Here is a 25,359-nt window from a genome sequence, read left to right as displayed (position 1 = left end):
TTTCTGTTTATATGTCAAGCAATATATTGTTTTGTTTTGTCAGCTTATATGAATGAAATTTGTATAAATGAAATCATGTTGCATATATTATTTAATTTTATTCTACTAATCATCGTATTTTAGAGTTTTATTCTTATTGATGAATGTTGACATAGTTCATTTATTTTGTATGCTGTATAGCATCCAGTTGTTTGGATATATTGGTATTTTTTTCACTACTGTGAGTTATGCTGATATGAATAATTTTAGATACTTTCCTATCAGTTCATGCAGAATCATTTCTTTACAATATATACCAAGTAGAAGAATGTTAGATCATAAGTATGGATGGAATTATCAAGTAATTCCAGTGTTTACTTTTTTTAGAATGTTTCTTTTTTCTTTTTTAATTAATTGTACAAAGAGTTTTCATTGTGATATTTCCATACAAGCATATAATGTACTTTGATGAAATTTATCTCTTTCTTTGCTCTTTCATAACCCACTTTTTCTCTTCCCATTTCATTATTCCATTTTCACACATATATAATGTATTTTGATGATATTCACCCCCTATCATCCTCTCTTTCCCCCTTCCCCTTTTTGCTGGTTCCTCCCTCCAGTCTACCTCTACATTATCTCCTCCTCTTGCTCCTGTTCCTGCTCCCGCTTCTCCTCCTCCTCCTTCTTTTTCTTCAAGTCTAGGTTCTGCATATAATTAAAAACATATAATGTTTGTCTTTATGAGCTTGGTTTATATCGTTTAACATGATGCTCTCCAGTTCCATCCATTTTCCTGCAAATGACATAATTTCATCCTTCTTTATGGCTGATTAATACTCCATTGTGTATCCATTAACTGATTGTTGAACACCTAAGTTGATTCCATTGCCTGGCTATTGTTAGCAATGCTGCAATCAACATGTATGTGTAAGTAGCTCTATTTTATGTTGACGTACATTCCTTTTGGATATATGCCCAAGAGTAGTATAACAGGATCATTTAGTAGTCCTATTTTTAGATTTTTGATTTTATAGTTTTCATTGTATACTATTTCGTCTTCTTAGTTCCTAAGTATTTTTTGAGACTATTGTGAATGGGATTATTTCCCTGAATTCTTTCTTGGCCCATTTATTGTTGGTACTGAGTTTGTATATTGATTTTTTTTAGCCTGCTACCTTGTAACAGTATTTATTCCACCTAAGGTTTTTTTTTTTCTCATGGAATCTTTAAGGTCCCTTAAGTATAGGATCATATCATTTGTAAATAGAGATAATTTGACTACTTTCTTTCCTATTTGTATCCTTTTTGTTCCTTCCTCTTGTCTTATTGCCCTAGCTAAGAGTTCAAGCACTATATTGAGTAAGAGCATAGAGAGTGGACACATTTGTCTTACTCCTGACTTTAGAGGAAATGGTTTCAATTTTTCCCATTAATATAATGATGGCTTGGCTCTAAGTTTGTTGTATTTAGCCCTTATTATATTGAGGTAAGTTCCTTCTATTCCTAGTTTCTTTGAACTTTCATCAAGAAAGGATGTTGGATTTTGTTACAGAATGCTTTCCTGGATCTGCCTTCATTCTGATTATGTGCAGCAGTATGTTGATTGGTTTACATAAGTTGAACTATCCTTGTATCCCTGGAATGAAGCCAACTTGACTATGTTGTATGATCTTTTTAAGGTATTCTTGATTTCAGCTTGTAACTGTTTTATTGAGAACTTTTGTCTATGTTCATCAAAGAAATTGCTGTATAATTTTCTTTTTTGTGAGTGTGTACTTATCTCGTTTTGGTATCAGTGTTCCTTCCCTTAATTATTTTATAAAATAGTTTGAAGAACATTGGTGTACATTCTTTTTTTAAAGATCTGGCAGAATTCAACAGTTAAACCATCCAGTGTTCAGCTTTTCTTGGTGGGAGAGTCTTTATTACTACTTAAATCTCATTGCTAATTATAGATCTTTTTAAGTGGTTGATAGCCTCTTATATCAATTTAGGTAGGTCACATGTGTCTAGAAATTTACCCATTTCCTCTAGCTATTCCTGTTTATTTAAATTTAAGCTTTTGAGGTATTCCCTAATAAACCTCTGAATTTCATTGGTGTTTTTATTGTGCTAGCCCCTTTTCCACCTCTAGGTATATTAATTTTTGTCTTCTCTCCATCTCTTTTGTTCGTTTTGTCACAGGTTTGTGAGTCTTGCTTATCTTTTCGAAGAATCAACTTTTTGTTTAATTGATTATTTGTATTCTATATTTCATCTCCATTTTATTAATTTTTGTCCTGATGTTTATTTCTTTCTACTTACTAATTTGGTGTTTCACTAGTTCTTATTTTTCTAAGACCTTGAGGTACATCACTATGTTATTTATATGAGATCAATATAGGTATACATTGTTATAAATTTTTCTCTTAGCACTGCCTTTGTTGTGTTCTACAAGTTATGGCAAGTTATGTTTTCAGTATCACTTGAATCTACAAGTTTTTGTTTTATTTTCTCCTCATTTCTTTGAACACATAGATTATTCAGCAATGTATTGTTCGTTCTTCATATACTTGAATATTTTCTGGAGTTTCTTTTGTTGTTGATTTCTAGTTTTATTCCATTGTGCTCTGATATAAGAAAGGAGGTATTTCCATTTTCTTATATTCATTAAGACTCACCTCATGTTCTAAAATGTCTATTTAGAGAAAGTTCCATTAGCTACTGGGAAGAATATGTATTCTGCAGCTATAGGGTGGAGTATTCTGTAGATATCTATTATGTCTATTTGATGTATAGTTTTGTTTAATGCTGACATTTCTTTGTTGTTTCTTGGTCTAAATGACCATCTGCTCTTGAGAGTGGGGATATTGAAGTCATCCACTATTATTGTGTTGATGTTTGTGCTTTTATGTCTGTTAGTGCTTATTTTATGAAATTTGGTGTGCCCACATTTGTTACATATATGTTTGCAATTGTTATCTCCTCTTGATAGATTGTTCCCTTTATTAATATAACATGACCTTCTGTATCTCTTCTGAATAATTATGGTTTGAAGTCTGCTTTGTTGAATGTAAGTATAGCTTCTCCTGCTTGTTTTAGGCTCCATTTGCTTAGAATATCTTTTTGCATCCTTTCACTAAAAGTTTGTATTGTATTTGCCAGTGAGGTGAATTTCTTGTAGACATTAAATGGTTGTGTCTTATTTTTAATCCCAATTATCATTTTCTGTCTTTTGATTGAATAGTTGAGTCCTAATATTTGAAATTATTAAAGGTATGTACTTATCCCTGCCATTTTATTCTTTTTGTAATATTTGATTCACTCCCTAACCTCATTTGCTATCTACTTGTCTAGTGAGATTTAGTCTTTCCCATATTTTTATTGCTGTATGTATCTTCCTCTTCTGTAGCTAGAATTTCTAAAAGTAACTTCAGCAGTGCTTGCTTAGTGGCCATGAATTCCTTTAGTTTTTGTTTATATTGGAAGGCTTTATTTATCCTTTAATTATGAACACTGGCTTTGCTAAACATATTAATCTGAGGTGGTAGTTACTTTCCTTCAGGGCTTGAAATATACTGTTCCATGCCTTCCTTTCTTCTGGAGTTTCTGTTGAGAAATTTGCTGTTACTCTGATGAGTTTACCTTTTTATGTGACTTAACATTTCTCTCTTAGAGCTTTCAATGTTCTTTCCTTGCTCTACTTGCCTAACATTTTAACTATAATGTGACGTGGGGAAATTCTTGTCTGGTCTTGTCTTTTTAGTTTTCTAAAAGCTTCTTGTGCCTGGATGACCATCTCTTTCTTGGAATTTGGGATTTTTCTGCTATTATTTTATTGACTGTGATTTTTATGCCTTTAGCTTGTACCTCTTCTCCTTCTTCAATGCTCATGATTCATTGGCTTGGTCTCTTAATAGTGTCCCAGAGGTCTTGCTTATTCTATTTGTATTTTCATCATAGTTTTTCTTTATCTCAATATTCCAGTTCTTCTGTCTTCCCTTCATGCCTTGATATTCTGCCTTAACCTTTGTCCAGACTATTATCTAGATTTTCAACTGAGTTTTTATTTTAGTTACTGAGTTTTTCATTTTCAGAAATTTGATTTTTTTTTTTCAGGATTTCTCTGTCTTTATTGAATTCCCCTTTCATATCCTGCATTGTTTTTATTTTATTCAGTCATTTATCTTGATTAACTTTGAATTCATTCATGTGTTTTATCTGTCTCCTCTGTAGTTTCATTGTATATTCTTATTGTTCATTGAGCTCATTGTTTGAAATTTCATCCACTTTACTATCATTCAAGTCCTTTTTATGGAATTACTGACTTTTGGAGGAGTCTTGCTGCCTTGTGTTTTCATAGTTTTGATGTTTCAGCATTCAGATTTTGCATCTGAGGTCAAGTTAATTGACCTGTTGTCTTTCAGTTGAATTATTCTCAATGTTCTCACAGGATTGAGTAGTAATAGGGTTAGTGTGCCATTTCTCATCACTGGATAGGAAGTATAGCTCAGAAATAACTAATTCACTAATTCAAACCAGATACTTCAATGAAGTAAAAAACAATTGGGCACATCATTTATACCCCTGAAGTGGTTATATACCAATGGAACTAGGAACCTTATCAGGTGCATTAGGGGTTAAAAACATATTATAGGTGTAGGATTTAAAAATTAAGTAGTAAAAATAAGAGGGATATGAGAGAAGGAAAAAGGAAGAAGGAATATGGGGGAGGAAAAGTGAAGCATATGCAATGAATAGTGTCTAAGAATACAATTTAATGATTATGGAGAAGGAAGTATAGTTGGAGAATGACAAAGAATAGAAAAAATTAACAATAAAAGAGGGCATAGAATAAAATAAAAATAGAAAAGCTAAAAGTAACTTCTTTAGGAAGAGGGTGAATACAAGTTGGGCTCCAACGCTGCATTAGTTGTTCTTCTCCAATCTCTGGCCCTAAGCATTCTGTCTTTGGTTATCCTGTTGTATTTTCTGATGGATCCCATCTGAGCCCTGGATTGTTTGTGATTCTCCTATGGGTGCCAGGGGTAGCAGCTGGAGGGCAGAGGAACAGATTCTATTGAGTAGCAGAAATTCCAAGAGGTAGAGTTTCTTTAGGATGATGGTACCTATGGCCTGTTGCAGGGGTTCTGGTGGGGATAAGGAGGTTCTAGGCATGTGTGGCAGTGGCTGGACTGGAGCCATGGAGTGCCCTCTATGCACAGGTAGTGGATCAGGATGTAATCTGCCAAGTGTGCCCAGTCTGTCTATACCTTACCCTGCATAGGGAATCTAGTTCCAGCTCCCTTTCTTTCACAGAGAGCTTTGCTGTGTTCTGCCCTCCATGTGGCTGTGTTCTAGCCCTGCATGTTGCTTTGTTTTCAGAGGTGTGTGCAGGTAGTTCTTGTAACACAAATATGTTGGGAAGTGAATCTAGGAATGTAACAGGTTAGAGAGATCTCCACTGGGTTTGTTTGCCCCTTCACCTGCCCTTTGCCCTGGGCAGGGAACTCAGGTAGTGGTTGGCTTCTACACAATAGGATCCAGGCTTGCTGGCTTCTGCTTAGCATGCTTTGCAGAGTGGGTCAAGGGTAGCTCTTTGCACAGAAATATGCTGTGCAGTGGGTCTAGCATATAGATGGGTCTAGCATATAGATAGTTAGTGCAGACTCTGCCAGATTTGCTTGCTCCCATGCCTATCCTTTGTCCTGGACTCAGTTGGCTCCTGTCCAGCTAGAATAAAGCTTCTTGGCATTTTCTTAGTCCTCCAGGTTTTTGTTTCATTTTCACTGGATGCCTGGTAGCTCTTGCCACAAATAAGGCCAGATGGTTGGTGTAGGGATGGAGAAGATCAGCTCTTGCATTCATGGGACTGTTCTGGGCTCTTTGCTTCTTTTGTAGACTTAAAGTTTGATATTTTTGATATTCTGTAATCAGTAACTGTCTATTCTTTTACTGGTGCCATCCCCTGACTTTCTGAATTGCTTGCCTTTCCTTGTAGCCCCATACCTGAGGTTTTATATCTGATTCTTGGAGATGCAGGAATTTGGTGGGTGTCTGCAATGTGCCATTTTCCTCATTTCCTGTCTTCTTCTCAGGTTTTTCTTTAGAGGTTGTATCAGTGCTCCTTTCTTAATGGTTAATAGAGTGCAGAGTGTGGCAAGTTAACCTTTAGTGCTGGGAGACAGTCTTGACATATTTTAAATCAGTGGATCTCCATGAATCAGATTTAGGTGGTAAGTCTTTCAAACAGAATGCTCATTCTTTTCCCTTTTATACATTTATTTGAAGAGGCTTCTAATTTACATTCAGTATCTTCTCCAAAGCTGATACCATATCATTGTCATTGTGATATATGTTAGGGTGGTGGATCAGATTGAATGTTAAAATGTGGAGTTGATCCACTTCTGCAATAAGAGTGTAAATATACTTCTGAGCCTTCCACTGAAGACAGCCAGCCTCTTGTAGTAATTGTGATTATAACTTAGAAAATATATTAGTTGCTAATTGTGACCATGTACTAAGGACATTATTATTCTGCTACAGTAAGAAAATTTTACCAAAAGTTCAAGTTTTAGAAGTACATGGCTGGTTTTCATGGCCAAATAGTCATAGTGAGGAAAGAAACAGGTTTGTGAAAATAATCAATGTAATTACATATTGAAAGTTTTTGTTGATATAGTTAATTGCTGAAATTTCTCCAAAAGTGTGATTGTATTTTACTTACCATTTTGGTAAGAAGTGGAAATAATATTGATATTTTACCTTTATTATCAAAATAGCTCTTAAATCACATAGCAGGGAGCCAAATTGGATATTCTGCTTATTTCCAAGGCTGTCATTTGAGCCTGTATACTCAGAATCTGAGAAACAAACATTGGGTGTGTTCTGGACACTGAATCTACCATTAGGAATTGAGATTTCTCTTTCCCTCTAGGACTTAGTATCTTTTAAATCATTGCATTTGTATGGTTTCAATACTTTGAATTTCTTCTATCAGATAACCTGTGACTTGCTCTCTAATGTCATTCAAGTGTCTGATCAAACAACATCTTGTGAAAGTGGACTCCCCTGACTACCCTATCTGAGACAATAGTCTCTCCCTTTATGGTCTACCCCTTATATCTGCAAAATGCTAACTGTATTTTTCTTTTTAATGCTTTTCATCACTTGACAAATTGGATGATTGCCATTTATTATCACTTTTTTTTTTTTTTACAAAATTTGGGATAATAAGAACTTAATCTGTTTTGTTCACATATCATTTATCAACATGAATGTTCTACTTATTTCTGTGTTTTGTTTTTATTTCACAATATCAAGAAAATTATATTGATACAAATACAAATTTAAATTTTTAATTATTGTTTTAATAATGCAAATCTAGCAATTTCAGGGTACCCATCAATTAAATTGACCACAAAATTTGAGGGACGAATAGTAGGAAATTTTATTCTACAACTGAAGCACAAACTAAGGATAGCTTAGAGTTTGTATTATGAATATGAAATTTAAGCAAGCAATGAATAATTACCCCCTAATTATGCATGTACCTTTCATATTTTAAAATTTTTACTTAATCTACATTTAAGTGATGCATGTAAAAATAATAATTGTACATGTTTATGGGGTACCATGTGAGATTTCATTACATGTATACATTATGTGATGTTTAAATCATGTTAAACATATCTATTTCCTCATTTAGTATTTTGTTCTGGTGAAAGCATTCGAAATCATTTCTTCTAGCTTGATGCATTATGTTAACATTATCTGTATATCTTTCACATTTCATTTTAAAACTATTAGATTACAATAATAATACACATCAAGCAGGGACACCAATGTCTTGTTTGGCACTTAATTAAACAAAATATACCTGTGCTATAGTTATCTGTTCACTTGTATAATTCTTTGCATGCAACCATCTAAAGGCCTGAATTATTAAAAGTCTACTGTCTAGATAAACTTCCTTATTCAATGGCTCATGTCTGAGAAGTTCAAATGTAAGCACAGAATGTAAAAAGATACAAGTAACAATGAGCAAAATTATTACTACAAAGCAACACACTGCTTGTTTCCATTATATTAAAATGTGAAATATGTTGTATATGTCAATATTTTAAAATAATTTGAAATATATTAAAAATATGAAATTGAATTAAAATGCTTTCAATTTGATTCTGAAAAGTTAACATATATTCTGTGGTCTCTAGGTCAACCATTAAAACATTATTCTATGAGATATAGACAAAATCACAATACATTATTTAAATGGAGTATTAAAAAATGTTCAAGTAATCCAAAAAAGAAGGAAAAGAGAAAAAGGAAGAAAATCAAATGGTACAAAAAGAAACAAATAATAAAATGGTGGACTTCATTAAAGCATACCAATCATTTTACTAGATGTAAATGATCTGAAACATGCTAATTAAATAACATATTTTCAACTTGAAATTTTATAAAATGATCTGAATATAATCTGCATAAGAAATTCACTTCAAATATAATCTATAAAGTGATTCAAGTATAGGCTGATTGCAAGATTCACCTCAAATATAATGATATTTAAAGTACAAGACATACTTCTTGAATAGAAAATAAAAACCTCTGAAAATCTCCTATGTAAAAGCAAACAAAATAATAGCAAACATTGTTGAAATCAATGTTTTCAGAACTCAGACAGCTAAAGTCTTACAATAGTCCAAGGAGTGTTTATTCAAAAAAAGCAGCTGAATCTCAGCAAGAACCACAAGCTTTGTGGTATTTTAACTTGCCTTAATTCCAACTCCCTTTCATCAGCTGTGCTACTACCATAGTTGTGAGAAACATCAGCCTAGAATTCAGGAAAGAAGGCAAGGAGGGTTTGGAGCTATCTTAAAACCTCATACTTCATATTTGACCTATCTAATAGCTCACTGAAGAACCTCTTTTTCAGAAATTGTCTTTATTTGAGCTGACTTATACTTTACTCAGTATGAAGAGCCTTTTCCCCATGGTATTTGAGAAAAGCAATTGGTGATAAGTGTTTAGAGCTGCCTGAAGCAGCATTATTAGTTGGAGCTAATCTTCAGGCTAAGCAAGAAACTGTTTTTTTTTTTTTAAAAAAAAGACTAGCCTTGTATGCACATATGAATAATAAAAGAAAAATGAAAAAAAAAATAAAGCTCCAATCCCTACCCTTAAAAAAAAAAAAAGACTAATTAGATGCCCAGGGGGTCTTTATAAAATTCCTACATAGATCCCTGGGAATCTAGAAGACCATTTGTATATGGAGTGCTGTCATGTCCAGTAATGATGTGCGAAGGCTGTAATCTCTCACATATTACTGACCTTCAGGTTGTACACAAGCAGAAGTGAAAGTTCAGGAACATCTTAAAACACACACACACACACACACACACACACACACACACACACACACACACACTGTTAGCAAAACTGAAAACCTTACCAGTTTAAGGCACTTAAGGAAATATGTATTCAATCACAGATGGTCAGTAAGTAGTGTTAAATATGTCTGATTTTCTACCAGACACACAAAGAACCAGTGTATTGTAGTTTATTACACAGAAAAAAGCAATAAAAATTGTTTCTTGGGAAGCTGAGACATTGAACTTACAGGAAAAAGACTTTACTTCAGCCACTTAAAATATAATTCAAAAACAGATGTAAGCTATTTCTAAACAAAGTGTGAGGATAATAGCTTACCAAAAAGTGAATATTATTAGAGAGCTATAAATTTATATATACAGTTGTCCTTCAGTAGCCATAGGAAATAGTTTACAGGATCCAATATGGATACCAAAATCTGCAGATGCACAAGTTCTTTATATAAAATTGAATAGTATTTGCATATAACCTATGCACATTTTCCCATGTATTTCAAATCATATCTAGATTACTTTTAATGCCTAATACAATATAAATGCTATGTAAATAGTTTTCCACTATATTGTTTATGGAATAATGACAAGGGAAAAGTCTGTATGTGTTCCATATGGATTCAGCTGTTTTTCAAATATTTTTATCTTCCATTGTTCAGAGGTCTAATTTTATATATACATACACACACATATGGTAGAAAATCTGTTATTGCTAAAATCACTGATATAAACATCTTAGAAGGAATTCAAAGGCAATTTCAACTGGCAAAAAAAACTCAAGGAACATAGGTCAATTGAGATTATGGAGTTTGAGAAATATGAACAAAGAATGGCATAAAATGAAGGAAGACACAGAAACCTATAGTACACTATAAAGCGTACTACCACAGACGTAATGAAAATTCCAGAAGAAGAGAAAAAGGAGAAGGAACAAATTTGAGAATTAAGACATGTTTAGATAAACTAAAGCTGAGATAATTTGTCAGTAGAATCCTTACTTCATAAGAAATACTAAAAGTACTTTATGCTGAAATGAAAATACTGTAGGCAGTAACTTGAATCCTTACACACAAAAAATAAATTAACTCCAGTAGAAGTAAATTGGTGTGAGTAAATGCATAGATAAACATGAAATAAGTGTACATGTCTTTTTGTGTGTATTTTTATCCTGTTTTTAAAGATAATTACTGTACAATAATTATAAAACTGTACAAGTGGAACAATACCCATTTATATATAATTTGTGTGACAGTAATAATACTCCTAAGGGGGAAGGAATGAAGCAGTGTTTTTGTGTACTATTGAAATTAAGTTAGTAGTAATTTTTCCTAGATTATTTTAAGGTTGTCAGTTGTCATTTCCAAGGGTAACACTTAGAAAGTAACTCAAAAAAAGCAGTAAAACAAGAATTAAAATAGTATATTATAAAAATAACTACTTAACATGAGTTGAGATACTATGAGAGGAATAAAGGAACAAAAGAACACATGTTGTACAGAAAACAAAAAAATATCAAACATAAATAGCTTGCCATTAATTACATTAACTGTAAATGGACTAATCATTTTACAAAAATGGCAGAGGATGGTAGAATAGACAGAAAATACTATAGTCTTGTTAAGAAACACATTTTGCATTCAAATCCAAAGTACCATGAAAATAGAAATGTAAGGAAAGATATGCTAAGAAAACAGTATCCAAAAAAAAGCTTTAAGATAAAATTTGTTAGTAGAGATGAAGGACATTTTATAATGATAAAAGGTTCAATTCTTCTGGAAGATATAACAATTATATACACATTTAACAAAGTGCTCCAAATACATGGAGCAAGCCTCAACAGAATTGGAGAGAGAAATAAATAAGTAATAATAATTGGAGACTTAAATATTACATTTTCAACAATAGGTAGAACAATTAGGTAGAGAACCAGAAAATAAACAAAAGATGTAAGCAACTAACTAGATCTGTACAACACTCTATCCAACAGCAGCATTGTATATACTCTTCTCAGTTGTGCATGGAACATTCTCCAGGATAGACCATATGTTGGACCATCAAACAATCCTCAACTAATTTGAAAGAACTGAAAGCATATATAATTTATTCTTTAAAACAATATAATGAAATTAGAAATTGCTAACATAAGAAATTTGTATAATAAAACATTGAAAATGAGTATGTTAACTAGTACTCTTCTAAATAACTCAGATATTCAAGAAATCACATGGTAAATAAATACCTTGCATAAGTGAAAACAAACCGTAACACTTCATAAAGCAAATGAGGTGCAGCTGAAGCAAGAGCTTTACTGTCAATAACAATAATAACCCAATGTTTTACCTACACCTACTAGAAAATGAAGACCACATTTAAACTCAAGGCAAGTAGAAGAAAGGAAAGAATAAATATTAAAGTAGAAATAAATAAAAGAAAGAAAAACAATAGAAAAAATCAACAAAATCAGAAATTTATTATTAAGAATCAACAATGTTGTAAAACCTTTAGTTAGACTATGAGAGGAGAAAGAGACTCAAATTACTAACACTAGGAGTGACACTGTAGAAATAAAAGTATTACAAGAGAATACAATGAAAAAGGTATGCTAAAAATTAAAAATCTAGGTTAGACAGTACCAAGTGCTAGTAATATTACTCAAACTCTTACATATTGCTAATTGGGATGCAAAATGATACAAGCATTTTGGCAAGCAGTTTTTCACAGTTAAACATATATTTATCATATGACACAAGTGTCCCATCCCTGGATAATGGAAAACTATGTTCACACAAAAATCTATACACCTGCTCTAGTCATAGTTTCCAAATACTGAAAGTAACACAAATACACTTCAATGAGGAAATTGATAAGAAAACTCTGATACTTTCATAGAAGGGACTACAACTCAGCAGTGAAGAAGAATGTACTGCTGATGTATAAAACTTGGGTAAATCTTACACTTTATTCTAAAAGAACGAAACTATTGTCACTTCATTGCAACATTTTGAAAAGGCAATGCTATAAAACTGGACAGTAGATCCGTGGTTGTTAGGCATTATTAGTGAGGGGAGTGGTGACTAAAGAGAAGTAGCATGTGGATTTTTTGGGGGGTCCTGCCTTTATTCTGTATCCTACTTGTAGTGGTAGTTACACAATCTATCATGCATTAAAATTCATAGTACTGTATACCAGGAGAAAAAAAGTATATTTATCTGCATGATACTTTTAAAATAAAGTAATACAGAGTTACACTGGAAGGAGGGCACATAACTTAGTTGATGAGGAACATGGAGATGAAGAGGAAAGAGTTTGTGACCTAAACTATATCATAGGAAATACAAATAAAAAATTATATGGCATGCTGCATTACTCAGACCTTTCATTACTGTGACAAAATACCCAAATGCCTGATAGAAATTAAAGAGGGGAATTATTTATTTTGGCTCATAGTTTCAGAGATTTCAGTCCATAGTCCTTGGCTTTTTTGATTCTGGGTCGATAGTGAGTCACAATATCATGATAGAAGGAGCATATGACAGATGCTACTCACCTCCATCAGACAGGAAGTAGGGGAAGGGGAGAGACTAGAGAGGGGTAAGTATAAGCTTCAAAGGCACACCTTAAATTGACCTACTCCTCCAACTAGGCCCTATCTCCTAACGTTTCCTCCACCTCCTAAAATAGTGCCACCAGGTGGGGTTAAAGCCTTCAATACTTGAGCCTCTTGGGGGAACACTTCATATCCATACCATAACAGGTGGTTTCATTGAAAATAGAGAAACTAAGTTATTGAGGCCCCAGACTGGCTTCATAGACTGGAATTATCAGCTTTTTCTCTCTACAGGAAATTTAATAAGCAACTATCAAACACATACTTTTTATTGCTTTAGTTTTTGGTGCTGAGGATTGAAAACAGGACCTTGTGCATGCTAAGCATATGCTCTACCACTGAGCTACAATTCTGCCCCATTGCACTGTGCATTAATCAAAGGCAGACCTAGTTGTCTTCAAGAAATGGTTTATATTAATTTTGGGTGAATTTAGTTTTTTAAGTTCCCTATATATTCTGGTTATCAGTCATTTGTCTGATGTGTAGCTGGCAAATATTTTCTCCCACTCTGTGGGTGGTCTCTTCAGTTTAGAGACCATTTCTTTTCTTGAGCAGAAGCTTTTTAGTTTCATGAAGTCCCATTTATCTATGATGTCTCTTAGTTGCTGTGCTGCTGGGGTTCCATTGAGAAAGTTCTTGCCTATACCTATTAATTACAAAGTATTTCCTACTCTTTCCTGTACCAACTTTAGGGTTTGGGGTCTGATATTAAGATCCTTGATCCATTTTGAATTAATATTAGTATAGGGTTATATACATGGATCTAGTTCCAGTTTTCCCAGCAGTTTTTGTTGAAGAGGCTGTCTTTTCTCCATCGTATATTTTTAGCTCCTTTGTCAAAGACAAGTTGGTTATAGTTGTGTGGCTTCATATCCAGGTCCTCTGTTCTGTTCCACTGTTCTTCATGTCTGTTTTTGTGCCAGTACCATGCTGTTTTTATTGTTATTGCTTTGTAATACTATGAACCAATAAAGAAATGGGCAAGTGAACTAAACAGAACTTTCTCAAAAGAAGAAATTCAAATGGCCAAAAAACACGAAGAAATGCTCACCATCTCTAGCAATAAAGGAAATGCAAATTAAAACCACACTAAGATTCCACCTCACCCCTGTTAGAATAGCCATCATTAGCAACACCACCAACAACAGGTGTTGGTGAGGATGCAGGGAAAAAGGAACCCTCTTACACTGCTGGTGGGAATGTAAACTAGTACAACCACCCTGGAAAAAAATTTGGAGGCTACTTAAAAAGCTTAACATTGATCTACCGTATGATCCAGCAATACCACTCTTGGGGATATACTCAAAAGAATGTGACACAGGTTACTCCAGAGGCACCTGCACACCCATGTTTATTGCAGCACTATTCACAATAGCCAAGTTATGGAAACAGCCAAGATGCCCCACCACCAATGAATGGATTAAGAAAATGTGGCATTTATACACAATAGAATTTTATGCAGCCCTGAAGAAGAATGAAATATTATCATTCACAGGTAAGTGGATGGAATTGGAGAACATCATTCTGAGTGAGGTTAGCCTGGCCCAAAAGACCAAAAATCGTATGTTCTCCCTCATATGCGAACATTAGATCGAGGGCAAACATAACAAGGGGATTGGACTTTGATCATATGATAAAGTGAGAGCACACAAGAGAGGTATGCAGATAGGTAAAACACCTAAAAAACTAGATAGCATTTGTTGCCCTCAATGCAGAGAAACTAAAGCAGATACTTTAAAGCAACTGAGGCCAATAGGAGAAGGGGACCAGAAATGAGAGAAAAGGTTAGTTCAAGAAGAATTAACTTAGAAGGTAACACACATGCACAGGAAATCATTGTGAGTCAACTCCATGTATAGCTATCTTTACCTCAACTAGCAAAAACCCTTGTTCCTTCCTATTATTGCTTATACTCTCTCTTCAACAAAATTACAGATAAGGGCAAAATAGTTTCTGCCAGGTAGCAAGGGGTAAGGGGGGACAAGAGAGAGAATGGTGGGGACAAGGGAGGGAGCGGGGGGAAGGGGGGAGAAATGACCCAAACATTGTATGCACATATAAATAAAATAAAATGAAATAAAGAAATGGTTTACATATAAATGGTTACGTTATCTACTGTCATTCTTTTTTTCTTTTCTAGATGCAAGTATTCAGGAGGTCGGGACTTTTGTATTTTGTATCTTTTACAATCATGTGGGCACAGATATCTGTTTTAAAGCCATAAAAATTCACGTGTTGGAAACTTCTTGAGATGCAAGGGAAAAATCTGCTTTTAGTTGTAAAGAACTTAACAGATGCCCCTGTAAATGTTTTCACTTAGAAGATGGAAACACATTTTGCAATATATACTTTTAGGTATCATAGTCAGCAAGGAGAATGTTAAATTTATAACAGGTCCACTTTTTTTGGAAAAGTATTAGGTGTACAATAATTTTAATAGCATTACAATAAATGCAGTTTTGAATGTTCATATCAACTGTAATATAAATCTATAAGCATATTTTCTAAGAAGATACATGAACTGAATTGAAGTAGAATATATTACTTAATCAATGGCTATATGGCAGTAGAAGTAGAGTGATAGATTTCCACATTGACATTGGTTCTTTTAGGTATTTTCAAACCTGTTTTATGACAGACATGTTATCCAAATAATACATGTTTTTATGAAACACATTGTCGTTAAGTTAATCCTTTTATATGTTTATTTTTTTCTTCATTGCACTTAAAGATTTCTATAGGACATATACAGAATAAAACAAGAATTTTTTTTGCTTCATATCTGTAATCTTCAAAATTCTTTTTAGACTTTCATTAGAAAATTGCTTTGTGACCCACATGAAAGCATTTGATATGTCACCATTTCATCATTCTAAACTGTTTATATCTCAGCAGGAATAATGACATGAATAATTTCGCTGTTGAGATATGAAATCAGAGTGAATACTTGTCAAGGTTTTTTTCAGCAAAATTAAGTGTTACTAATTTAAAATAGGTCACAGTTACATTTTTTTTGCATACAGTTTATTCTATGATTTAAATTTATATCATTTGGTATACATTTTTACAATTGGCTCATTCTGAGTCATTAAACCCCATCAACAAATAATATTTATTAAGCTTCTGCTATAAATTCAGAAAGATGGCTGTATAACAGTGGTTAAGGAAAGACCAATATTCCTTCCTTTAAAAAAAAGTACCTAACTCTTTAGCCAGACAAATACTTTTATGTTTCTAATAAACACAGCTATCACATTTCTACATCACTTCCATCCATTTGACTCATTTCTCTTTGCATTTCTAATTCTAAAAGTCTATATGAAAATTTAAAGGTACTTTTGAATTATTAGTAGGCATATTAAGAAACAGATTTATTTCACATTAAATTTTTATGGTACAATTTACTTTAGATCGACTGCTTTCAGATTGATTTCATTGTAAGGAAGATATGGATAAAGTTAGTTGTATTTTTTTAGATAAGGGAAATGTGTGGGTAAATTGAGTCTTGGAAAGGAACTGATCTTTGAAAGGAAAGGAAATAAGGCGGGAATAAGAAGGCAAAATAAGAATATAAAATAGCCCAAGAGATTATATTGTGATGCTAACTTCTACTCAGAGTAACACACCATTATATTTAAGTATCTTCTGATTCAATTCCTAGTTAAGAATTTAGTTAACAAAATACATATTATTGATGCTTACTACTTTGTCATTGTTAAATATATTTTGTCTCAGGCTGCCTAATATCTCTTTTGTAAATCATTGGTGGAGTCACCAGATGTATACCAAGAAATGAAATTTTGTGACCCTAACTTAATTGAGCCCATTTTTGGCTATGAAAAGTGGTAGAAATGATTGACTCCTGTATCTAAATTAGCTGTCCTTCCTATGTCTTAATTTTGGACTGTCCTGTAGTTAGAGGAAATAAAAGTAAATAGGTATTTTTCTAATGAATTCAGGAGACTGAAAGTTAATTATTTATAGATTTCTCCTAGTCTCTTAGAGAAAACTAGGGAATATTTCTCAAACTATTTGATTATTCAGTGTATCCATAATCAAATGAATTTTTGGTGAGCTCTTACTGTGTAATTTTTAAGGCAAAGTTAACTTATTTACCTATTGGTAGGATCTTATATATACTCATTTATTTATGCCTTTATTTCCAAATGCTTCTAAAAGCTTTACTCTCCATGCATTAAATTTCTCATTCTCTAAAAAAAATTTATAATCTTGTTTTGACATTCATTGCATATCAAATCAAACATGTCTGTGAGAATCTTCTTGCTGAAAAGTAAGTCAGGTTTATAGTAATCACAACTGGGAACTACTTTGCAACTTTGTATTCCTGTATTATTCTATTTAAACATTCTTTGACATTGCATAGATGACTGTTAAGCTTGAATTATATATAACTCATTGTCTGAAACTATTTCTTTTTAGGTAAACAGGATTATAAAAAAACCAAACCTATTTTACGAGCAACCAAATTAAAAGCAGAAGCAAGGAAAGCAGCAATAGGCATAAAGGTAGACGTCTATTTGATAACTTTATAAGTCGATATGTATATGCCATTTCATTTTCTAAAACTGGGTTGCATAAGTATTGAATTGTAATGCTTCATGACATTTCTAAATTTAAATAGAATGCCAAAATTGAAAGTTTTTGTAAAGAATTTACTCAATTGAAAACTTCTTCCCTATCTTGAGATTTTGAGGGTCCTTAAAATAAAATACAATGTTACTTAAGAAAGCAAGTTACACTTAAACTTGTAATTTTCTTTCTTAGCTACTGGATATTGTTCAAGCTTTTCAGTGATATATATGTGGCCTTAATAAAAAATTCTTTCATTTTCAATAAATTTCACTTCCTAGTTTAAATTATAGTTGACATCATCTCTATTTACTATTAATACATGTAGTTTTACTCTCTATCTTGTTATTGTTGCTAGTACTCTCTGTGATGAAATTCTAATGACATTTTCAAACTTGTCCTTTAAAAAAAACAGTGTTTATCTGCTTAAGAGGGATAAGTGCAACTGAGAATGATGCTAACGAACATTAATTCAATGTGCTCGCACAATAAAGTTTAACAAAATTACATTTACATTATTTCCCAGGTCACTTTTTGCCAAATATTTAGAATTGAAGTAAACTAAGCAGAAAAACTAATTTGGCAGCCCTATTACCAAAGGTGTAAAATAAAAAAGGCTAATATATATATATTTTTTTTTTAATTTAAATATTAAACTGTTAAAAAGAGATTTTGGGTTTTATCTGGCAGATGAAAAATCAATTTTTCTAAGTTATAGCTCATAGCAAATGCCAAGGTATTACTACCAAGCTGTAACAGCTGTTGACTGCCAGATGATGTATTTGGTTGTATTCCAGAATTTGCTATTATGATCATGAAACACTGCCTTCTTTTAGCTTCTGATTGCTGATTTTGATCAAGCATTGCTGTGTGATGTGGTATGTTTTCACAACACAATCTCCTCAGTGCTGTATGTCAGTTTTCAATGAAAAAAATTATCTTTCTGTGTGAAAGATTAATCTTTTGAAGATGTTTTTCTAATTTCATTCATCTTTAAAACATATTTCAGTTACCTGACTTTTGTAAAAGCAATCCTATGGGTTTACTTTATTTTACTTGGTGATTGCCTTTTATAGTGAAAGCATTTTTATCATTGTCCTCCTAAGCAATATATAACTTACTTTTATCTTTTGCAATACAGTGAGGTTTTTTGGTTTCTTTTTGAGAGAAATATTGGGGTAACAAACTCACTTTTGGTACAATTAAATGAACACTTAACATGTTAAGATTTGAGTGGTAGTGCAGCCATTCATTTATTTTCATATCACCTTTACATACACATCTCTTATTTCATTTGATGTTATCATTTTTATTTTAAGGAAATAACTGTATCCCAGTATGATATAAAAATCTACCTTGCAGTACAATTAGCTGCTGTCTTTTTATAAACCAATGTATAGTTTATCTTTTTATGAAAATTTTTTTCTCAGATTTCATCTACAATTTAAGATATGTACAGAAGAGTTTCTAACTGATATCAGAACACAACTCTATACAATAAGCTAGTATGTCATTTTGCTTAGTAAACCTGTGGGAGACAAAGACTTTAACTTAAACATTGTTTGCTTTGCTTGAAAATTTATGTTAAGAGCACATTAAGATGATAGGAAACTTTTCAGAGTCAGAACCACCAAGGTGTTTTACATTTCAAATCTGGTACACTAATTAGTTTGCCCTGTCAAACTTTGATTGCCTTGTCATTTTGGCATAGGATTTTAAATAACGAAGTTTCTTTCAGCAATTGCCATTTAATGCTCTTTAATTTCCCTAGTGAGTGATTTTTATCCATATTGATAATGTCAGAGAAGCAACTAAGGACTAATGAACATCAAACACGTTTGACTCTTACCTAGGTGATACAGAATGACCACAACACAGTATTATTTTATCACTTTACTACTTATTCTGTTGAATGAATCATAGTTTTGCTCTTTGAAAAATTTACATCTATGGAAAATATAAACAGGTGCATGGAAGAGAAAAGCAACACTGAGCATGTGATGAGAAGGCTTAGTATCATACCATTTTCAGCCTTTATTGTTACCATGATATAGCTAAGTCTAAGCAGACACATTTGTAAAATGGAAATTATGCCATTTACCTCATGATGTTGTCAGGAGAGACAAATAACATAGTGGAAACACTGAGCCTTGAACTCGGCAGATCGAACTCACTTACAAGTAGTTACCAGGTCGAGAAGATGTTTGTTAGAGTTAGCCGTTTCTAGTTCATATAAATAATACTTCCTTCAAATGTTTGTCACTGGCCTTCTCTTCAACTATTTCTGCATTGTGTGGCTACATTATGTATTACAAAACATTCTCACATTTTCTGTGAAGATAGTATTATGGATGTTAGTGTTATAAAAAATTTAAAGCATTACATAATTTTAACACTCTGTAAAGATCACATAAATATTAATCCATTATTTATTTAGAAATCACTATAAGTATTACAATATTGTAGAACCTATAGAAAGAAAGATAAGACTTGATTGTCGTGGAAGAACTTAGGCAAGAAATCACTTCCAGTTTAATTACCATACAAAATCAATAGTACTGATTGAGAAACCAAGAATTATACAATAGGGCCTTTACCCTCAAAGGTTTCTAGTGCTTTTTTAAAATATAAATTTATGTTTAGTAATAGAAACTTGTCAGAACAGTTAATGATTTAGCATACAAATCTATTTGTATTAAAATATAGGATGAATTTGTAATTGAGAAGCTATTTCTGTTTCTTTTTCCTTAGAAGTATAAGTAAACTGTTCTAATTTGTGATATAGTAATGCAGTGAATGCTACCTAAAAATAAGTCCCCAGCTAAGTTTGCTATTTGGTTGTTGTTCATTTAAAACATTGATTTTTAGGAATTATAGCATCAACAAGTTTTTTAGAATGAAAATACCTGTGTTTCCTGCCATTTAAAAGGAAAAGGATATACATTTGTTAAGAATTAATTTGTTTTTAAAGATTTATTTGAGAGGAATAACTAAAATTTAAAAATATACATAAAAAATTTAGTTCTATATTACATAAATAAAACACTTAGTGTTAACTAGATCCTGACAACAACCCCTTGGGATGAAAAGCTTGAAATGTTGTTTGTTCCATTTATTTATTTCTAGCTTAAAGCTAGAAATAGCCAAGAGACAGGAGAGTCATAAATGCTTACAGGGTCTCTAAGTTATGGTCAGTTGTCACCAGCATCCTGAAAGTGTTATTTTCAAATTTTGTCATTGTTTGAAACCTTAAGCAATCAGCCTCTACAGTGCTTGTTTTCCCAATAAAGAAGGGACATTTTGAAGAAAATTAATGTTATACCTCTCCATCTAATGCTTCTTAAGCCATCCTCATGGCATATATTGACCAGACATAATTGAATTAATGAACCCTCTGAAATTGTATTCTATAAACATTCTCTGCTTTCTACCCTTAAAATTCTATTTCAGGCCTCTGGATATTATAGAAGCGTACAGTGAAGACATACAGTGTTGCTTAAGGACAATGAGGAGCTCCTCATTTTAAATGAGTAGTTAAAGTGATCATCAGTAACAGAGAAGCATGGCCTCCAATCAAGAATAAAAACTTTATTTTGCACTAAGCTTAGGTGAATGGTGACTGCTGTTGATCAGTTTTCTTGTCCACCATATAGAACAGATGGAGTTTGCAGTTGTATGTCACTTGTTTATTACATCCTCTTAAAATTAGTAGCTGTGTAACCAGATGGGTCTGAGAGCACAGCTGTGGATATAAGAAAATAAATGAAACCTGTCTGATGCTGCCATGCCCTTTTGAGATGCCAAAGTGTTCCAACTGTAACAAAGAAAAATTCACTTTCACTTGACATTATATTGATATATTAGATCTTAAAAATCAAGTCTTACAAAAAATGTTGACACTGAGCTTTTCAACCCCAGGTATTTTATTCATATTTTCATAGTTTGGGTATCTAGATAAATTTAGTTTTGAAGCTAAAAATCTGTGTAAACTATCTCTGTAATTTCAACATTCAGGTAAAATTCCATGCTGATTATAAATTGAATTCATTGTGATGTTTTTAAACCTTATTTGGTGGTGTATGTTGAATTATTTATTTTGCTTTCTTATGAAATATAATAAGTATTTGCACAAATATAAGTGAATTGTATCCCCATAACATAATAACAGGTAAGGGGTCTGATCCACAAGTCAGTATCAAAAGAGAATATTAGGTCCTTTAGGATACTGAATTTGCATGCTTTCTTGTTTTTTATCTATTTAGCCAAATGACAGGTTAATATTGAAAAAGTTCTGTTATGGTGCACACTCACATGCACATATATTTTTTGAAGAATAGCATGATTTTAATCATAATATATGTAGTAAATTTTGGTCACTATTTTAATAATTTTGATTACCAAATGAAATATATAGTACCATCCTTTATAGTGGTGATAAACTGTACTGTAACATGCTTTATGACCTGAGCACTAAGTTTTGTTGCCCCAGTATATATGCTATAGGATTTAGAATTTAAACATTAGAGTTTGAACAAAGTAATATTTAATAAGGATATAATACAGATACATAATCTAGAAGCCAATTATAAAAGCTATTTGTTCTCAATAGGAATGGAATGATAAATATCTGAAAAATCTTTGTGCAAATGCTATCACTAATAACAAATGTATTATTGAAATGTCAAGTAAAGTTAGAATGCTCAAGTAGAGAACAGACAAAACTGTGTAAGCAAAACTACATTACCAGATTCCAGCATTTTGATATCCAAACTATAAAAATCTAGTATAATAATAAATTTTAATTTTACTATTAGAAAAAACTTACCTAACTAAAAGTAATAATAAAAATGACTCACCCACTAATGTACTTCATATTAGAATAAGTGTTGTCATGTGCAGAGTTTACTTATTGACAAAAATGTTAAATGCAATTAGGTACAAATTATTCATTCATAATTCTATGAATTATTTTTATTCATAAAGTAATAGCTATTTTATCTAATGATGCAGATCACATTAACTCTTCTCTCTTCATCAATTTCAAGTCTACTGTTTTTCTTTCACAGGAAGTTGGCCTTGTACTTGCAGCTATATTGGCCCTCCTACTGGCTTTCTATGCTTTCTTTTATCTCAGACTGTCCCCGGATGTTGACCATGATCTGGACCCTGATGAAGATTAGATGAACAGCAATCAATATGTGAAAATGAAATTTATAAAAGCACCTTTTGGGACGAATATTTTCTGGAGAACTGAAACTAGAGCATCTAGAATATTTTCTTCTGGGACTCTAGTTTTCAGAAATATCTTTTCAAATAATTACATAAGATATCAAGGAAAGAACCTTACCTACCAGTGTAGTGTAATATAAGCTACTGACCACTTTTATAAATATATCTGCTTTGACAAACACCCTGTCTATGGCACATTTAGAAAAAAATTGGTTAACAGATCATTAATTTTTCAAAAGTCTTATCCAACTTATGTGTATAACTCCAACAGTTACAAATACTAAGTGTGTTTTTGTTCTATGCCTATCAAAAATAAAAGTATATTTTCTCATTTTCAGAAACAATACTCAAATCACATTCAGAGACTTAAGAAGGAACAAAAAGTCATGGGAAATTTTTATTTTATAAAGAAGTCCCTTTCTTTCCAGACATAGTTTATATCATTAGAGAGACTATCTGCACATATATCTACAGTAATCTTTTTCCTTCCTTGCCAACTGTTCAGTGCACATGTGCTCCATCAGAAATGGCACCTGGATGACAGAAGCTCAAAGAGTCACATATGTCTTTAAAATAGAATTCTTTTCCTCTTGGGCTGCTTGAACTGGTGTAAATAGAAAGTTCAGTTGATCTCAATTTTAATTAACTTATTACTCTATTAATATAAACTTGGAATTCTATTTTAATTATGTTGTTCTGGCTGCCTGCAGTATCAGTTTGCCCCTTTTATTAGGGAAGTATGTAACAATCTGTTATTTAATTGTGCAGTATTTTTCACACCCCAGAATTAGCAGAAGTCCTACCTACTCAGAATCATTTTCTTGGGTTGTCTTCTAAATTGGAACAATACAAAGTTGTTTTACAAAATTACATTTTGTCTCTTGAGAGTTAATTAGAACTCTAGTGAAAAATAAATAACAGGAGAAAATGTATACCTCATATTACTCTCCTGTGTGCTCCTCTGATTACGTTTTCAGTGTATTTTGCATTTCTCAGAGCATAGTGACTAGTATAAGCAAATCTTATTGGCAATCATAATTTTGTATGTTTTAAAACATGTGAATCCATAAAGCTCACAAAACTGGAAAATACCTATCCACAGAAGAATTGTACTTACTACCTTAAATAAAAATGCCTTGAAAAATTGATAGTTTGAAATATGTGCACAAAATTTTTATAGTGAATACATTGGGTTTATAAAAAATAAATACACTATTAAAATTATCTCTGTATTTGCCAAAAGATAAAAACGTTGATAAATACCCTGGGAGCATATATGGCTTTATAAGCATAGTTTCTAAAAGAGCAGATATTCTTTGGTACTTTTGCAAAAAAGTTTAATATGACAGTATAATGTTATGTTCTGTAGAATTATTTAAAGTTGCATAATTTATTTCATCAGTGTGGAAATAGCCAAAGGTTCCAATATCCTCACAGATTATTTATGCCAAACATCTGAGGGCAAAATTTAGCCAGTGTTATTTGCTAGATTCTTCCTCTTGAACTCACAAACTCAAAAAACAGAACAAGAGTTCTTATATACTCACCACAGTGGACCAATCCAAGTGGCATTTTTAGGAAAGGTTGCAGCATTTTATGCCATGTGGTATGTCTGTTCGCAAAGTGGGAGGCAAGGGAATATCCAAGCTGGCATTTTGGAGATGATGGGCCTTTTACTTTCCTGAGTGACATGCCACATGTCACGAAATACTGCCTTCCTCCACTTCCATCACATTTACGAACAATTTTCATTTACTTATTTCCATCCCATATGGTGTTAAAAACAGCTATATTAAATAAAGATTATTTCTGATTTTCAGTGGTAATTTAAATGAAAGGATAAGTAATAATTGTTTATTAGATGCCTATCCAAGTAGGATATTGACAAAGTGCACAGTATTTTGAATAGATTACTATACCTTTGGAAATGTTTGAAAATTTGTCATTTTTGAGATAAACTTTACCATTTTGCTATACTCATGAAGTATTCTTTTGGGGAAAAACATTGTTTCTGGTACTAATAATAGTCTAAATTTAGCACAATTATAGGTAAGTTTCACTGTCTAGTTTTTATTGATATCTTGAGACCACATGTATAGCTGATTGATGTATGATGGTCCCAGAAAACCATTAAGTCCGAAGGCTAAAAGCTTTTCAGTAAATAGCAGGTAAAGTGAGACAATATATGTTTACACAATACTGTTTTCATGAAATGCAAATTTCACCAATTCACATTAACTGGGAAGCAGCCAATCCCTTGAAGAGAAATCACAGATTGAAAGCCTGGTTTGAATCTTTGAAGATAGAAAGGTGATACCTTCCTGCAGGTTCAGGGGATTACACTTCTGAATAGTGAGTGGTGTTGGCATAAATCTGAGACTGGCATCAGACACCAAGTTTTGATATGGCTCTTTCCCCTATAATAATTTACTGTTGAGAGTAATTCAGAAGGCAAAAATGGAAAAAATTATAGTGACTTTTCAGAATGTTAAAATCTGTTTGCTAACATATTCTGCAGAATCAATTTCCAACTAATGCAAGAGACTTAAAATATAACCTATGAAATACTATGAATAAAGGGTTCCT

The 25,359-nt window shown here is 32.4% G+C and overlaps 1 protein-coding gene across 8 annotated transcripts in view; it reads left to right on the top strand.

Annotated features, from left to right (window-relative positions):
• The window catches only part of Triqk (triple QxxK/R motif containing), an 88,990-nt gene extending 65,069 nt beyond the window's left edge, over nt 1-23,921 (top strand). For 7 of the 8 annotated variants that reach the window (XM_074068836.1, XM_074068835.1, XM_074068834.1 and 4 more), the window contains 2 exons: nt 17,395-17,480; nt 22,611-23,921. In XM_074068836.1, coding sequence (XP_073924937.1) covers nt 17,395-17,480; nt 22,611-22,724 — 200 coding nt within the window. In that variant the 3' untranslated portion in view covers nt 22,725-23,921. The remainder of the gene's footprint in view (nt 1-17,394; nt 17,481-22,610) is intronic. The other variant, XR_012446355.1, reaches the window with a different exon arrangement.
• Nucleotides 23,922-25,359: the final 1,438 nt, after the last annotated feature.

Source organism: Castor canadensis, chromosome 3, assembly GCF_047511655.1.
Source record: "Castor canadensis chromosome 3, mCasCan1.hap1v2, whole genome shotgun sequence".
Lineage (NCBI taxonomy): Eukaryota > Metazoa > Chordata > Mammalia > Rodentia > Castoridae > Castor > Castor canadensis.
This window is presented reverse-complemented; position numbering and strand designations above follow the sequence as displayed.